Source organism: Pleurodeles waltl, chromosome 9 (genome assembly GCF_031143425.1).
Source record: "Pleurodeles waltl isolate 20211129_DDA chromosome 9, aPleWal1.hap1.20221129, whole genome shotgun sequence".
Taxonomy (NCBI): Eukaryota; Metazoa; Chordata; class Amphibia; order Caudata; family Salamandridae; genus Pleurodeles; species Pleurodeles waltl.
The window spans coordinates 1,138,835,289-1,138,851,327 of NC_090448.1; the positions used below are offsets into that span (position 1 = coordinate 1,138,835,289).

At 41.0% G+C, this 16,039-nt stretch overlaps 1 protein-coding gene across 1 annotated transcript in view; it reads left to right on the plus strand.

Moving 5' to 3' along the window:
- Window positions 1-16,039, plus strand: part of SPTB (spectrin beta, erythrocytic) — a 194,161-nt gene that overhangs the window by 42,625 nt on the left and 135,497 nt on the right. Inside the window, exon 2 of the mRNA XM_069208909.1 lies at window positions 10,972-11,166. Within this exon, the coding sequence (XP_069065010.1) occupies window positions 11,019-11,166 (148 nt within the window). The 5' untranslated portion in view covers window positions 10,972-11,018. The remainder of the gene's footprint in view (window positions 1-10,971; window positions 11,167-16,039) is intronic.

The following is a 16,039-nucleotide window of genomic DNA, read 5'->3' on the forward strand; positions in this document are numbered from 1 at the left end:
AACAGCACTCTTATTTTTTTAACCAAACTTTTATACAATAGAGAATAATTTCAAATTGCCAACATATTTAAATAACATGCACTATCTATGCAACTCAGTCAAATTCGAAAACATATTTCCCATATCTTATCCCCGAACCTTAGTTTCACGTTAAATTTCAAGGCAATAGGCTAACAGATAATTGTTTTTACCCAGTGGTTTCCTGTATGAATTCTACATTTCCAGTCTGAGATGCTCAATATATATATATCTTTCATTCTTAAAAAGAATTTCAGATAAACTCATATTTGTCCACATTGCTATAGCATATCTTTTCCAAATATATCACTCTCATCATTTCCATCAGCCATTCTTCAATGTTATGATTTCTAATATTAAAGCAATATGAGATTGGCTACCAAATAAGCATGATGATAAGCTCATGTCATTTAATATGTTTACGAAATTTAACCAGGATTAGTTCAGATGCAGCCTTGCCAAAGTCATTAAGTTGGGTATTTCAGCATTCATGATGTCATTATTTTTACAGATACATCACTCCAAAATTCTTCAGTTTTTCCCAAGTCCAAAGAATGTTAAACAACGTTTCTTGCTTTATTATGCACATCCAGTATAGCCAATCTCTTTATATTATAAATCTCATTTTTTCACTGGTGTCCAGTCTTTTCTATGATAAAGTGTTGTTTATTTAAAGGGCTGAGCTCACCTACTCAGCCGTTACACACTCACCTGACACCAGATTGGGAACTGAGGGAGACAGTGGCTTCCCCAATATTCTAACCTTTTTTTTCAGACATGTAAGAATCAACATTTCTAAAAAGACATCCCAAGTCCACCAAATGCAAATGTTCATACGGGAATGGTTTTAAGTTTGGTAGAAATGGAACACCCTCTGCTTTCTGGAGGAAGGGCAAAAAGAGCATGTCCCTCCAGGTTTTGTTGATGTTTACAACACAAGCGCCGGACCACATTGATACAAAGGAGGAGGATGTGCATGGGTGCAAACTTAAGCAGAGTCTGAAATGTACAAGCCACTTAAGTGATGACAGGTACATAACTGTAGATTATGGGTATACACTAATGCCCCAGGAGGACTGAAGGCACACCGGAATTTCAGGGTGGCTTCTGACTGTGCAAATGAGTTCACCGTATGTAAATGTATCTTACATGATATACTGGAAATGTGGCATAGCTTTTGCTATTCTGGATATATGTTGGTTCCCCCTCAGATGAATTAGAAGTAGAATTTAAAATCTTAAATAGACAGACCTGGCTGATCTCAAGCAAGATGGCCCCGAAATAGGACTAGAATTGATTTATAAATATAAATATTAGAAAGTAGCATTTTTCCATAAACCTTAAAATAATGTTGGCTGTTCCAAACAAACAGAAAGGGTGCCTAGAGGTCAACAATGCTTAAAGACGTAATTTACATAAGAAGTAAAGCAATTATCATCTGCTCTAAGAATCACAATCTGGAATGGAATAGAACTTGTAAACCACAAAATGTCACCTTAAAGGCATCTTGACACTAAAGACAAAACTGAACTATTGTCAGGGTGCAGAGGGATAAAAACTGAATTAGCCGTTTAACAAAATAAAAATGTTTTAGGGAAGTTGTGAACAACATATACAAGGTAATCTAATTAATTCCCAAGAGAAGATTATTCTGAAGGTCCTAAACAGGAGAGGGCCTGTCTCCAGACTTCTTAGCAGGAGTATTGAAAAGTAACTCATTGGAATTGATACTGAGAATGCAAAGTCCTTGGGAAATTGATGACGCTTAAACAAAATAACTAAAGGGGATTTTACTGTTTTCATACAAAATCGTGTACATCAGACACCGTTTTTAAAAAAACAAGCCTCTGCTTGACAGGAAGTGAGTGCAAATTGATCCTGTTTTGTGAGACATGATCTACTTTCTACAATCCACATGTCAGTCTAACTGCAAAGATTTACATTCTAAGCAGATTTTTTAGAGAGGTCTGAGAAAGTCCTAGATAGACTAGGTTACAATAGTCAATTCTATTGAGAACACCTGCCAATACTATCAGGGCATGATGATTGGGTGGACATGGCAGAATTTTATAGATGATCCTGAATTAAATAAAACAAAGCAAACGAGTCTCTTTAATCTGCTGTTTCTTGAGAGGTGGGCATCTAGTTAAATTCCAAGGGACTTCATTTTCTGTGAAGGAGCAGAGCCTAAAGGAATGTGCCAGATATAGTCCTCCCACCTGGCAACTGGATTTCCCACCAATACCTCAGTGTTATTACAGTTCACCTGGAGAACGTTGGATGACATGCAAGACTAAAGCCCTGAAAGGCACAATGTCAGACCTGCCACTGAACTAGGTACATGCTGATCTAATCTTGGAATCAGCTGTGTGTCATGAGTGCAGGAGATGATAGTACATCCAAAAGATTTAACCTAAGCCATCATCAAGCAACCACCCCTTGTCAAGATTATCTTGACTGAGCCTCAATTAGCTCCAGTGCAAAGATTTTATAAGCTGTAGGAAAACTGACATTTTGTTGTTTCCTTGCACATTTTTTTGCATACCAAAAGGACATTTTGAGGCAATTTGTTCCAATCAGACATGCTCTTGCAACCACTTGTGGATGCATCTCAAGGCCTCGGCATAACCACAATGTAGCACTGTCCCTGAATCCAAGCCACACGCTGATCAATGTGTAAAGTGATCGTAACTGAGCCATGCAAGGAGACTTCTAATCATATACAGACCTCTGGTATGATCCAAAAAGGTCTGTGCACACATTAGTGTAACTTATGTGTGCGAAAAAAGCCATTCACATCCTTAATCATGAAATCAAGAGTAGAATTTTAAAAGCACACATTTTACTCCAAGAGTATTGTAGAGATTCTTCATGAACCATGAATGGTGGAAAGTGCACTCCAAACCTAGGAAGAAAACTATGGGCCAGATTTACAAGGCCCAAGCGTCCCCTAGTGCCACACTAGCGTAATTTTGTTATGCTAAGGTGGTGTTAAGGAGGCCATTCCCCTTCGCCACATCTACTTTGCGCCCCCTTGCGCCACAGTATGCCTGCACCAGGCATAATGTATGCAAGGAGGCGTTCCAGTGCAGGGAGGACTGTAAAAATGGCGCAGTGAAATCTACAAGATTTCACTGCACCACTTTTATCGTAATTTTTAATGCCTGCTCAGACGTGCTCATTACTTTCAGTGGGCTTCCCTTTCATTTGCAAGATTAGCGCCACAATTTATGGCGCTAATCCTGCAAAGTACCACAATAACATCATAAATTTTGACACTATTGTCCTAACGTACACCATGGTGCGCCGTATTGTAAATTCAGTGCACATATTTTGTCGTTAGGCGCCGGTGGGGGGATCGCAAAAAAAGTGGCGCATCAGAGCTGATGCACCATTTTCTTGTAAATCTGGCCTTATGTGAGGAGATTTCCATCTAACTAAAGACAGGGTTACCTATTTAAGTCTCTAGCAAAGGGACATGGAGTTTTGTTTGAATTATCAAAGTATAGGTCACCTTTTTGAATTTGCTATGTAGGTGTTTTTTATTTGAGTTTCTATGCAAAACTTTGGTTGTTTGTATCTGGTATGTATGGGCTTCTTGTGTAAATTTGCTCTGGATACTTTCTCTTTGATTTGATTTTTGCTTTTGGATGCACAGGTTTCATATTTGACTTTGGAATATATGATTATTATGTTTGATTTTGTTATACGTTTGTTTGATTTTACAGTGGTTTTCTGGTTTGATTATGCTATACATGGGACTAATATTGTTTTTTTAATGCATCGTCTTCGTGTTTGATTTTCCTATGTTTGGAGTCTTGTTTTAGTTCTCTGTGCAAGCTTTTCTTGTTAGATTTTGCTCTGTATGGATTCCTTGTTATAGTTTGCTCTGTATCGGTATCACTTTTGATTTTCAAAGCTTTGATTGTTTTATCCATTTTAGGGCAAATTTAGGACCAGTGCATCATTAGAGTTAAGCAGTGACCTGGCCACCATGTAAACAAACATAAATAAAAAGCGAGCAGTTGTGCCCCATTACTAGGAAGGCCTAGACCGCCCTAGATGGGGAGGAAGAGGAAGACGCTATGCTCAAGACAGGGAACAATGGCACTGTGGGCAGTGGAATGGGATAACAGCAGGTCAGGAGCCCTGGAAGAAGGTATAAGATGACAAGGTTCTCCTGAAGGGGGCAAGCAGAGCAAGCAGCAGCGTGGAGCACTTGAGTAGAGGACATATGAAAATTAAAAGATTGGAGCACAAGGCAAAAGTGTTCCAGAGTGGTTGACATAAAGAAGGGGTTGGACAGACAGCAGAAGCTGACACGTCTGAGAGGAAGTGTACCTACTTCAGGTTGAGGATACCAGTGATTAGGGGCAGGTTCATTAGGGCATCTGCCCCCTGTGCACCAGGTACAGTACCATGAAAAAGTGTGGCCACCATTGCAAGGGAAGGAAGAACTCCCTCACCTCAAGAGGGCTGGATATCAAAGATGTAGAAGGGGAATTGGGAGTTCGGTTTGGGGGGAATTCAGGCCGTAGAGCAGACACTTTGGGGGGTAGTGCTGAGGCTTACGTTCCTGGGGCAGGGGAAAGTGAACCCCTTGGCCAGCCGTGTTCAAAGTAAGGAGCTGTGCATTGGTAGATAATGATGAGATGACTTTGAGGAACTGAATGGGTCTTCGGAGGAAGAAGCAAGCCATTCAGAGGATGAGGTAGATGTTCAGGTGTGAAGTCCTGGAGAATAGGAAGACAATGGCAACCATCCCAATAGTACCTAGAGCCATGGAAAGAAGAAGCAAAGAGAAACTTTGGTAGGCAAAGGGGGGAGGAGAGAGAAGAGTGGCTAGCTACAGTCAATTCAGGGATGACAAGGTGCAAGGGAAAGAGAACAGAAGGAGGTTGGAGAAAGGAGAGGCAGGGATATGAAAGCCCAGTGTTCTGGGACCTAAACTCTCAGGGACACTAACAGAATGTGAGTATGAAGGGGAATAGTGAGATACATCGAGTCAAAAGGAGACTAAAATGGTGGATATGCCAGGAAAAGGAAGGATTTTGGGTTTATGTCATTTCAAAGAACATGGTGGGACTCCTAGGTCAGGTTTACATCAAGCATTCATAGCAACACAAAAGGATGATGGACAGAGTGCTGAACAATGCAAACACTCACCCCCAGTCACAGATCTGGGTTTAATCCATCGTTCTTTTGCTCACCATGCCACCCCAGTTTGGACCCAGCTGCCGAACTGCCAAGCCAGGTCCTCCCAGACGTGGGTCCCTTGCTCACTGTGCCACTGGAATCAAGCTAGCCTGGCTGAAGAAGGGTGATACCCTGAAAACCGGTCCCAGGATCCTTGTTTCTGGTCCAGGGAGGACCTGGCCTGGCAGTTCGGGCTGAACTGTTCCCATGAGGAACAGGGTCAAGACTGATTTGCATATGGCTGGGTCCGAACTGGGGTGGCATGGTGAGCAAAAGAATGATGGATTAAACCCAGATCTGTGACTGGGGGCGAGTGTTTGCATTGTCAGCACTCCATCCATCATCCTTTTGTGTTACATCAAACATTCATAGCCAATGAAGGGGAAGATGACAGCAAGAGAGGGTAGGCACCAGTGTTAGCTGCAGAGCAAGGTTTGCTAGCCATCTAAGTGAACACAGAAGCACACAAGTAGAAAAGCGGTGGTTGAGGTAATGGTAGAGAAAGGAAAGGCAAGACAGTGTGAAGGAAGCAGGCAAGAAAGGGATAGGAACAGAGGTAAAAGTGCCACATACGAGCTTAGCTGAACATTTAGGGGGTCACTTAATTACATATGTAAAAGAAAAAACGTGGACAGAGAATAAGGTCAAAGGCAGAGAAGTGGTAGATTGCAAACCAACCCAAGCTACCCACCAACATAGAAAGATGGACAGGGACATTCACCATTTATGCCACAGTGTTTTATGAGTAATACATAGAGATCAACGTGGCTCTTTTCAGATACTTAGAGGTCATTAGGATGGCCTAGATCAGCTTTGGGGGCTAGCTTGGCTGAGGTATGATGAAGAGGTTAGGGTGAGATCTGTTCAAGACATGGGGTGAGATTAACTATGATCCATTTGATGACAGTGACTAAACTTGTAACAGTGCTTCAGAGGCATGTGCTTTACTCCTCTTCCAAGTGCCATTTCAAGAACAGAATGGTGGGAGTATGATGTGATTCAAATAAAGGTGCTTGCTATAGATTGGCATATAAGTGCATGTGCAAATGCTCCAAATGCAACCGAAAACACCATCTGGTGCAATGGGTTAGTGGGCAAGGAGCAATGGGAGGTTTCAGAGGTTGGGAGAATAGAAGAAGGCCTTTGGGCAAGGTCCAGTACACCAATCAAATTAGAGGTTATAGATCCATGGTTGAGAAAATACCCAAACATTGCAGTGGAGTGAAATTTGAGGGAAGGAATTAGTGTCAGGTTCAGGATTTCACCCTGGGGACCTCAGCTGGGTTGTTGGACTGATAGCGTTAGTTCAGTGCAAGGGTGGCAAAGATTGCGCAAGCTAAGTTGATAAAAGAGAATCAGGTGGGGAAATTTGCAGGCCCCTTTGGCCATTACCCTTACCAAGCCTGTCATCTCATGGCTAGTAGTATTGAAAAAGGCAAAATGTGAGTCCATGCTGACTTACCCATTATCTTGGTCAATAGGAGGGTTGCTAATTGTCTGTATTGATAGTAGCAAGTGCTCGATGTTATAGTCGACCATTGACTGGACCATTATCGTGGTTTGAAAATGCAGGGTTGGAGCCAAGATGGTTAAGTCAGACATTCAGTCCACTTCCTAGGTACTGCTCATGCACCCAGGTGTGTTTTCCTTATTAGGGTTTCTATTTGAAGGTCAGCTATTTGTTGACAAGGCAATGCTGATGGGCTGTTCAGTGAAATTGGCAGTTTTCAAAACTTTCAGCACTTTTTTAGTTGTAAATTCAGTATCGGGATCTGAGCAAGTGCTGCATTATCTCAGAGATTTTCTGATAGTTGACTGTAATGGGAGCGCAGGAGAATTTGGACACTTAAGGAGAATGCTGGTAGAAGTACCTGACAAATCCTAGATGCTATGGGCACTGGAAAATATTAAAGACCCTGGTATCAAAGAACACCCTTACTGGCTTAGAACCAGGCTTTATGGCCATTGACTCACCTTTACCAACTGATAAGCTGGCAATCTAAGCTACATAAAGTGTCTGACAAAAAGAAATGTGAGATAAGAAAAATGCAGCAGGTTCTGGGTCGTGTGAACTATGCTTGCCAAATGGTCACTCTGGGCACTGCTATCTGCAAACCCATGTTGCTGTAATGCGAGTCCCACAAACACTCAACTGGGTTAGGATTTTGGATTAGGTGTGACAGGACTTGGTGACATGAATTAAGTTCCTGGACAGTTATAATGAGTTACAATGTGGCTGAAAACTAACCCAGTCACTTGAATGGTAGAAATATTTTTGGATGTGTCTGGGGGTTTCAGCTTTACTGGAATGGACATAGTTTTGCAGAGAAGTGGCCCAAGGACCAGAAGAGTGACAAACACAGCATAGCTTTATTGGTATTCTTTCAGTAGTGCTGGTGATGACATTATGGAGGAGGGAACTGGAAAACAAGAAGGTGATGTTTGTCATCTACAATGAGTCTGTGATGTAAGTGATCAACAAACTGTCAGTCAATAACCAGTGAGTACTGGAGGCTGTCACTTGTGTCAGTGTTGAGAAGCCTGCAACGGAGTGATATGTTTCAAGCAAGACTCATGCTTGGGTGGGCAATGAGGCGTCCAATCTCTTGTCTCACTTTCAGTGGTCGAGATTTAGCAGACTAGTCATGACAGAAGACCAACATTGTGAGTCAGTTCTGGAAGAAATATGGAACCTAATAACTGTGAGGTTGCTGCAGTTGGTGGACAGCTTGTTATCTCCATCTGTAAGGAGTACTTACTAGAAGACATGGGAAGAGCTTGCCAATAGCAGTGAAAAGGAGTGGCAGAGACTGGACAGGCATGATGTCAAGGAGGGTCTTATGTTGTGAATTTTGTGACAGCCATGATTGAAAAATAATAACGTTGCTGGGGAAAGCTGTCAGGGATAAAATTCCATGGGAAATGCTTTTGGATGCAAAATGAGTGAGGGTAATTGTGAGGCTGATGCTAGAAGGTTGGACCAGACAGAAGGGAAGGTCACAGGGCAGGAGGCGAGCACCAGGGTGCACATATTGGAAGAGATCATGCTTCCTGTGAGACCTGTGTGCTTCCACCTCAGAAGTATAATTATTTGGGGCTATATTTGCAATCTTATTCTTTGGGAAGATTAAGACACCTGAGGTCCTGGAAGCTAAGGACTATGAGGGCATAAACCTGAGGGTGATGCTAGTCGAAGGGGAGGTTACATAGCAGAGTCTGGAGTCAGATCAGAGAGGGAAAGGGAAGAGGGTGACGATAAGTAAGTTATGGAACTGCTGGTACCCAGATGAAAAACATGTGGATTTGCAACCTCTCCATTGTGATGTGTGCAGAGGAACACACAATGTGACAGTCTTCTGACCAATAGGTGAGCTTGAATGGGCATTAGAGCTCACTGAAAATGCAGTAAAGGTACACAAAGGTGATTCAGCAAGAGGGAAAGAGCAGATACGCTTTGGACACAGTTTAATAGAAAAATGTTGTGGAGGGCAACACAAACCTGCGGCGACTAATAGGGCTTGAAAAGATGTTAATAGGGAGGTGTTGGGGTCTGTGAGGCATACAAGGTGGGGTAGTGAGACATTTTGATTTTGGGAATAAATATCTGGTGTTCATACTAGATGGTGTGCACCTCACGGTACTGGTATTGGGGAACAGTATCTATGGTGCAAGGGAAATGGAGGTAGTAGGGGCGACACAGGACTGGATGGGAGTAGAAGGAGAAATAACACCTCTACAAAGGACTTTAGAATTAGCAAAGCAAGGGCAAAAACCTTAGCAAGGAATAGAACTGGAGGCAATGTGGGCCTGGTGAGGCACGCCTGACTGGTAGTCGATGGATATTTAGGATTAGGAGAATGCAATAGGAAATTAAAGCCATAATGGTTGGGTAATGGTTAGGAGTGTAGGGGTGTTACATATGCTGTGGATGGTAGAGAGTATGCGGGTAAGCCAAGGATTTTTAAATTGCAATTGAGCAATGCTTGTTTACAATAAAGCAGCCTTTTCCACAAACAGCAAGAGTTTCAGGAGTCATTCTTCCCCACGGTGCAATGCTCTGTCACACATAGAGTAGATCTGGCCATTTCGTTAGAGATTTTTACTTGAATCTCCTCCTCCTTGCAAGCTGACTGGAAACCTCGTCTTGTTTTTTTGTGGTGAAATTTTGTACCAGGACCTGCAGAGGAGCCATATTAGCCTGCTTCAATCCGCATGACCCCCAGCTAAACTGTACGTTCGTCGAATTCTTGAAACGCGTCATGCATTAAAAGTGATGTTCAGGCTGTTAGCTCTACTGGGTCGGGCAGTTGCGCACCCTGGAAGCCTCATAAGCACCAATGACCTACCTTAAGCTCCAGGACAGTAATAAACTGAAGTGCTACTGGCCTGTATTTCTTCTATCTCCCATTTTTAAGCGAGACATTTTCTTTTTCTTTATTTCAAGGACACTAAAACGTAAAATTGCTCTTCTTCCCTCTTTTTATGACTCACCAGTTTACATTTTCTGTCTTAAAATTTTTATTCTTTCATTTTTTTCAGAATGTTTTTATGATGCAATTTGGAAAAATTGTTATGGTTTTAATTAACTGAAACTATAAATAAATAAATACCACTTAAATTGTACCTTTAAGCGATTTGTTTTTAATGTTTTGCTTTTGAAGATGGATACAATTTTGGCTTTCTTCACACTTTGCAAAGTTTGTGAAGTTTGATAAGTATAGCAAATTTGATCATTTTCATGAGGTGCTTTCCATACCGAAAAAGGTTTTTGAAGGCGAAATGTCCTGTAAACAATGTTTAATTAAAGAATTTTCCCACCAGAAGTGTTTTTCTAAGAGTTTCTACCCCAAAACTGCTTTGACTAAAACGTTTAAAAGCTGCAATGGGATCTAACTCAGTTTTTCTTTTTTTCACTTTGCTACTTTATCCTTTGAGTTAACTCGCCATCAGGTAAAGGTTTCAGTTTCCCATTAGTCTTTACTGACTTTTCTCTACTTTAGTTTCAGTTTTGTATTTCTGAACATCCACCTTACACTATCCCAGTATTAGATTTGCTTTATGACAAACTAGAAATATTCAATTCATCATAAATATTTATTTTTGTTTTACACCAACAAACGCATTACTTAACCTCAGTGCCATTTATTGTCTGTACCCCAGTATGATGTCATAACCGGCTTACGCAATTAATTTAAACGTTTACCCCCACGTTTTTGTGTCTTACATTCTCCTTTTTAACTTTGTGTGCCCACAAGCGGGCTCTGGGCTGCACTTCCAATTGTGTTTCTATTTGCAAACACAGCTTGAAAGCTCAGGGATTTTTTTTTTATAATATTGCAAGTTGACACCCATGAAAAGCAGCCATCTCCCCATTTATATGGCATAAACATTAATTAGAGAGATGCCTCTCAAAAGGGATGACACAAGAAAATTGCAGTGCCAGATTCTGTATGACCAATTTGGATGTGCACCATCCAGGAGGGCATTCAATGTGATCAGAATTAATGTGTTTCTAGGAACATAAGCTGCACCATTTTGCTACAGATTATTAGATCTTACAAATATGTTGCTGCTTTGTTTGTATTTATTTTAAGCTCTCAAGTTTTTTTGGTCAAATGTGAGCACTATTTAATCAGAAAAACAATACTAAATTTAGCATAATTTAAAATAGACATGTGAGTAGTTGTATGATATTGGAACATAACAAAAGACAGTGTAATGGATCAGTCATAATAGAGTCACATCTTTGTCGTGTAGGAATCCTCCATGACCACAGCAGCTCCTGGACCTAAAAGAGGAAGAAGATGACCACCCCAAGAGATTTCGATAACTTGGAGATCCAGCAGCAATATAGCCACATCAACACACGCTGGGAAATTGTGGATGATGGGGTTGACAATGACAACAGTTCGGCACGGCTGTTTGAGAGATCCAGGATCAAAGCTTTAGCAGGTACTGGATACCGACCGACCGTCGTGTTGTTTCCAGCATTACGTTCTCTGTGTCATTTATGTGTTAGAGGTTTAAATTCAGCACTTGTTCCTTTTGATTGTTCAGTGGCATGTGGTTGTTTAATGCCAGATTCAAGGAGATAACTCATTTTTTGTGATTGGGATTGAAGTTTACTTTCAGATATAATTAATTTAAAACAAGAGCATGTATTGCTGTTTTATTTTTATTTTGAGACCCCAACGTCTTTCTTTATCTAATTTGAATAATACACAATCAAAAGCAATAGAACATTAAACATAATTTAAAATAGATATATGAGTAGTAGAGCAAAAGAACCAAAACATGATAAAAGACAGTGTACAAAAACGTATAAAAAATAATAGAATGAATAAGGATACAAACATATGTGTAAACTCATTTACCAGCAAGTAAAATAATGATTATGGCTTTTCTGTAAAGCATATTATTAAACACTTGTAGAGGCCTGACTTAAGTTGCTGTGCTGAAGTCTTGTTGTTGATGGTCAGAGCATGTGCCTATAGAGTACAAATTACTGAATACAACTATTGATATTCAGGTTTGAGTAAGTCTGTAAATAGTCCACACATTGTACTTTCACATTGCATGATATAGATTGGCCATTTGGTATAAACACAAGCTGATTAAAATGATTTTTGAGAGATTAAGAAAGAGAACTGATTTAAGCACCAGTATAAACAACATAACCTTTAGTAAAATTGTGCCTTCTTTTGTTTTAGTATGTTTTTCACTTAAATATAGATGTTCGCCAAAGGCCAATAATTGATGAGCTGTAGAATCGCAAATGATTTAGTTTCCCACTCGCCTCATTGCATTTGTTGTCAGTTGTCCTTAACTAATGCACCATCTTTTTTGGGGACCCCTGATGTTTATACTGTATATGTACACTAAATGGTAGCATTGTGATGTTATGGGAGTTGACAGAATAACCAACAGAGTAACAAAATATGAAATGTAGGTGATCAATGGACTGTAAGGCAGTTGTCATTGTCCAATGTGTGTAGAAGAGGAACTGCTTGTTGTGTATGTCCAAATATATGACTAATGTTGGTCCATAAAAACCATACTGGGACCCATTTCCCAGTCATCTTTCCTGTCTTTGTGTTCCTTAAGACAAAGGGCCTGATTTTAACCTTGGCGCTCCGCAGCCATGGAGGATTCCCCCGAGCAGCGGAAAGTCGGCGGGAGACCGCCAACTTTCCGCTTCTGACCGCGGCTGAACCGCCGCGGTCAGAATGCTCGTGGGAGCACCGCCAGCCTGTTGGCGGTGCTCCCGTGGTCGGTGGCCCTGGCGGCCTCCGGCCACCAGGGTCAGAATGACCCCCAAAGTTTCTTTAAGTGTGAGGAAATATGTTCCCTTGGTTTTACTCTGATTTATCTTAAGGTTGTGGGATATTTTGTTTGCTATTTAAAACATATCTTTGTAAAACCTGCTATATTTTGATGTGGCATTTAATTTCATTATCAGAGATACAGAATTAGCATTAATTATTTTGTTTTGTGATTTATTGACGTTGATGACGTCAAGATCACATCTGAGATCAGAGATTATATTTGTTCCCCTTGAAGACTTTCTGTTCATAGAGTGAACTGCTTGCTTTGCTAAAAGCAATCAAGGAGGGGAGGGCCGGACTCTCATGAGAGAGGGTGATCCAGAGAATAGGGGCTATAATGACAAATCTACCACTCATCTCCCCCACCCTCCTTGGAGATTTGCAGTAGGGACAAGGCAAATTCAGTAAATGATATCCTTGCAATTGGAAGGATTTGGCAGGCACATATTGTTGCTCTTTTTCTGCTATCTACAATGCTTCACAAGTGTAATTTTGGGATTTAAATATTGCTTGAGGAAAGTTTGAAAATAAAAAAGACTGCAAACCCTCAGGTGTGATGTTTTGTCATTGGGAGCAGCGGTTGTGTGTTTTTTTTTAGAAACTGAACTTTGTGCATAGTTGTAAGTAAATCCTTTGATTGGATAATGAAGATTTTGAACCATTGATGTCTCTTATTGAGGTTGGTTGATGCTTCCTGTCTAGCCATGTTGGAATCAAAGTGTTCGTTTTCTATTTCAGAATCTATGCTTCTGCTTTTTCACTTAAGAGTTTATTATAATTATACTTCATTTACATAAATGCTTGAAGGTATGTGTGCTCTCTGTTTGTATGAGTACATATTATTTAAAAGTTATTTATATTAGCTGATTACTTCTTTATAAACCTTATTTTCTTTCATAATTACGGAGGTCATAGTAATACAAATTGAGGCCTTATAGACATTTCTATCCTTGCTATGGTTCATCATATTGACATTCTTCTAAGAAATGTTTTATTTTGTACAAACTGTAATTTGTTAAATAACTTTTTAAACATTTCGTTCCGACAGTAGTTGATTGCCTTGATCATTTAATTAGAGACATATATTTGTAGGATTGTAGTCTAAAACAAGGACAGGGAGAAAACAAGAACAGAATAGTAAATTAAGCCTTTAAACTTTTCCATTTTGTATGTGTGCTGAATACACACAGTTTTTGCACACATCATAGATAGTTTGCTTTTCAAGGTCCCATCATAACATTCAGCTTTCTCAGAGGACTCAGGGTAGTAAGCACAATGAAGGTATTGTTTAATCATTAAAACTTTACACAGTTTCTGATCTACAGAGGACACAAAGTGGGTTCCATTGCCACTTCTGATTCGGAGAGGATTCCAATCTTTACAATAAAATCTCAGAGCAGTTCCTTACCACCAACAATAGCATTAAATCAGTAACACAGGTCAGCATCAAATCACTCTGAGAACATGCACACCACAACTAGAATATAAACAAAAGAACAAAAGTCAAACATTTGAATTAAATCTATTTGTATATTGGCAAAGGGGAACCATAGAGGTGGGTAGGCAGCCGGGCATGTGGCACATGTTTGATAATACAATTTAAGGGGATTTAGCAACACACCAGTGGTACTTGTAGCACAAATCATGATTTCTCAACTGACAAGGGCAACATATTGGTAACTGAATACATTAAAATACATAATAGCCGTTTTTGACAGGGCTTTCTGCTGGATTGAAAACCTTTGTTGCCTCCGCATGAGTTCAAAGTCATGGGCCTCTCCAAAAGCGTATTACAGTTTTCAGTCCAGCTGAGATGCGAGCACGAGTGAGGGCTACCAGTTCAGCTCCATAAGCAGAATGTACATGAAGTAAAAAAATAAAGCCAACAACTTTATGGTGCAGATAGTAAATCTAGCAACTAAATTTATTTTGATCATTTCTGCAACATAAACCATCAATGCAATGCACAAGATCACAATTTGTTAAGTGTGCATCAGTGAGGTCAGTACGAGGGTTGATCAAGTGGGCAGTTGTTAGAATACAATCTTGAGGTTCCACATCCAGAACCATAGAGAAAAGGGAAGCTGAGGTAATTGTAACTGTTAGAAATGGCCCTTTCTGCAGGATTATCCCCAAACATTTTGTCTTTTTCCTCCTATTTTTCTGACCCTCCTTTTGCAGGCTTTAGGACTCTGGGTACTTACCACTGCTATTCAGTGCTAAACTGCATGTGCTTTCTCCCCTAAAACCTAGTATAATTGGATTACTCATACTTGGCTTATTTAATTTACCAATAAGTCCCTTGTAAAGTGGTATACCATATACCCAGCGCCTGTATATTAAACGCTACTAGTGGGTCTGCAGCTCTTATTGCGCCACCGACAGAAGTAGCCTTTCAAACTTCCCTCAGGCCTGCTACTGCAGTGCCTGCTTGTGCAGTTTACTGCCACATTGGCTTGACAAGTCCAGCTACATGCCAAGGCCTTAGCTCCCCTTTGACTACACCTGAGTCTCCCTAAGGCAGGCCCTAGATAGCCCAATAGGCAGGGTGTTGTGTATGTAAAAGGTAGGACATATATGTTTACATGTTACATGTCCTAGTGGTGAAAAACAGTCTATTTCATTTATATATGTCTAGGTGGTGACTTCTGATCTGTGAAGAGTAGCATGGGCATGTTTGGTATGTTTGGAATGGTGGTGAGAAATCCTGTGTACTGGTGTAGGTGGTTTTTACATTACTATTTTAGAAATGCCACATTTAGAAAGTGGCCATTTCTCTGTGCTCATAACTCTGGTGCTTTGCAGCCTGACTCCAATCCATGTCTAGGACTGAGTGACAGCTCCACTTTGTGCATACTGTCCAGACAGCCATCCATCATGGAGGGTTAGGTGGGGCAGGGTTACAACTGCATTCACCTACATACTGATGGGCTTCCTGTGCTGGGAGAGAGGGAGGGTCATTCACACTTTACACTTTAATAGGCCGTGTCCTGCCCTCACACACAGGGCATATTTACCCCCTACTGATGTCTGGAGCCAGACTGGGGGAGAAGAGAAATTCTGGGAACTGGTCAGGTCAGATCTGGCTGGAGACCTCTCACACCTTCTAGAAGCTAGGCACCTGGAGACTACGTACCATGATTTTTGGAGCACTTTTGGTACTGGAACTGAACCTCTGTCGGAAGGACTGCAAAAAGGACTTATCTGGACTGCTCTTCTGTGGTTGCCCTGCTATCTGATGCTGCTGGATGTCATAAAAGACTCCCTGGAGTGTTTTTCTGCTAGTTGCCCTGCTGCCAGTCTGTTCACTGATCCTGGACTACAAAGGCACTGCAGGACTTCCAAGAGGAACCGCCATTCAGTGCATTAAAGTGCTCGCCTCCATGCACACTGCTGCCTGCCTTGTGTTCCCTTCAGTGTTCTCCCAGGGGCCAGCATGGGATTACTGTTGTGCATTGGCTGCCCCTGGCCCTGCAACTATACCGGCTGTAGAAGCGCTA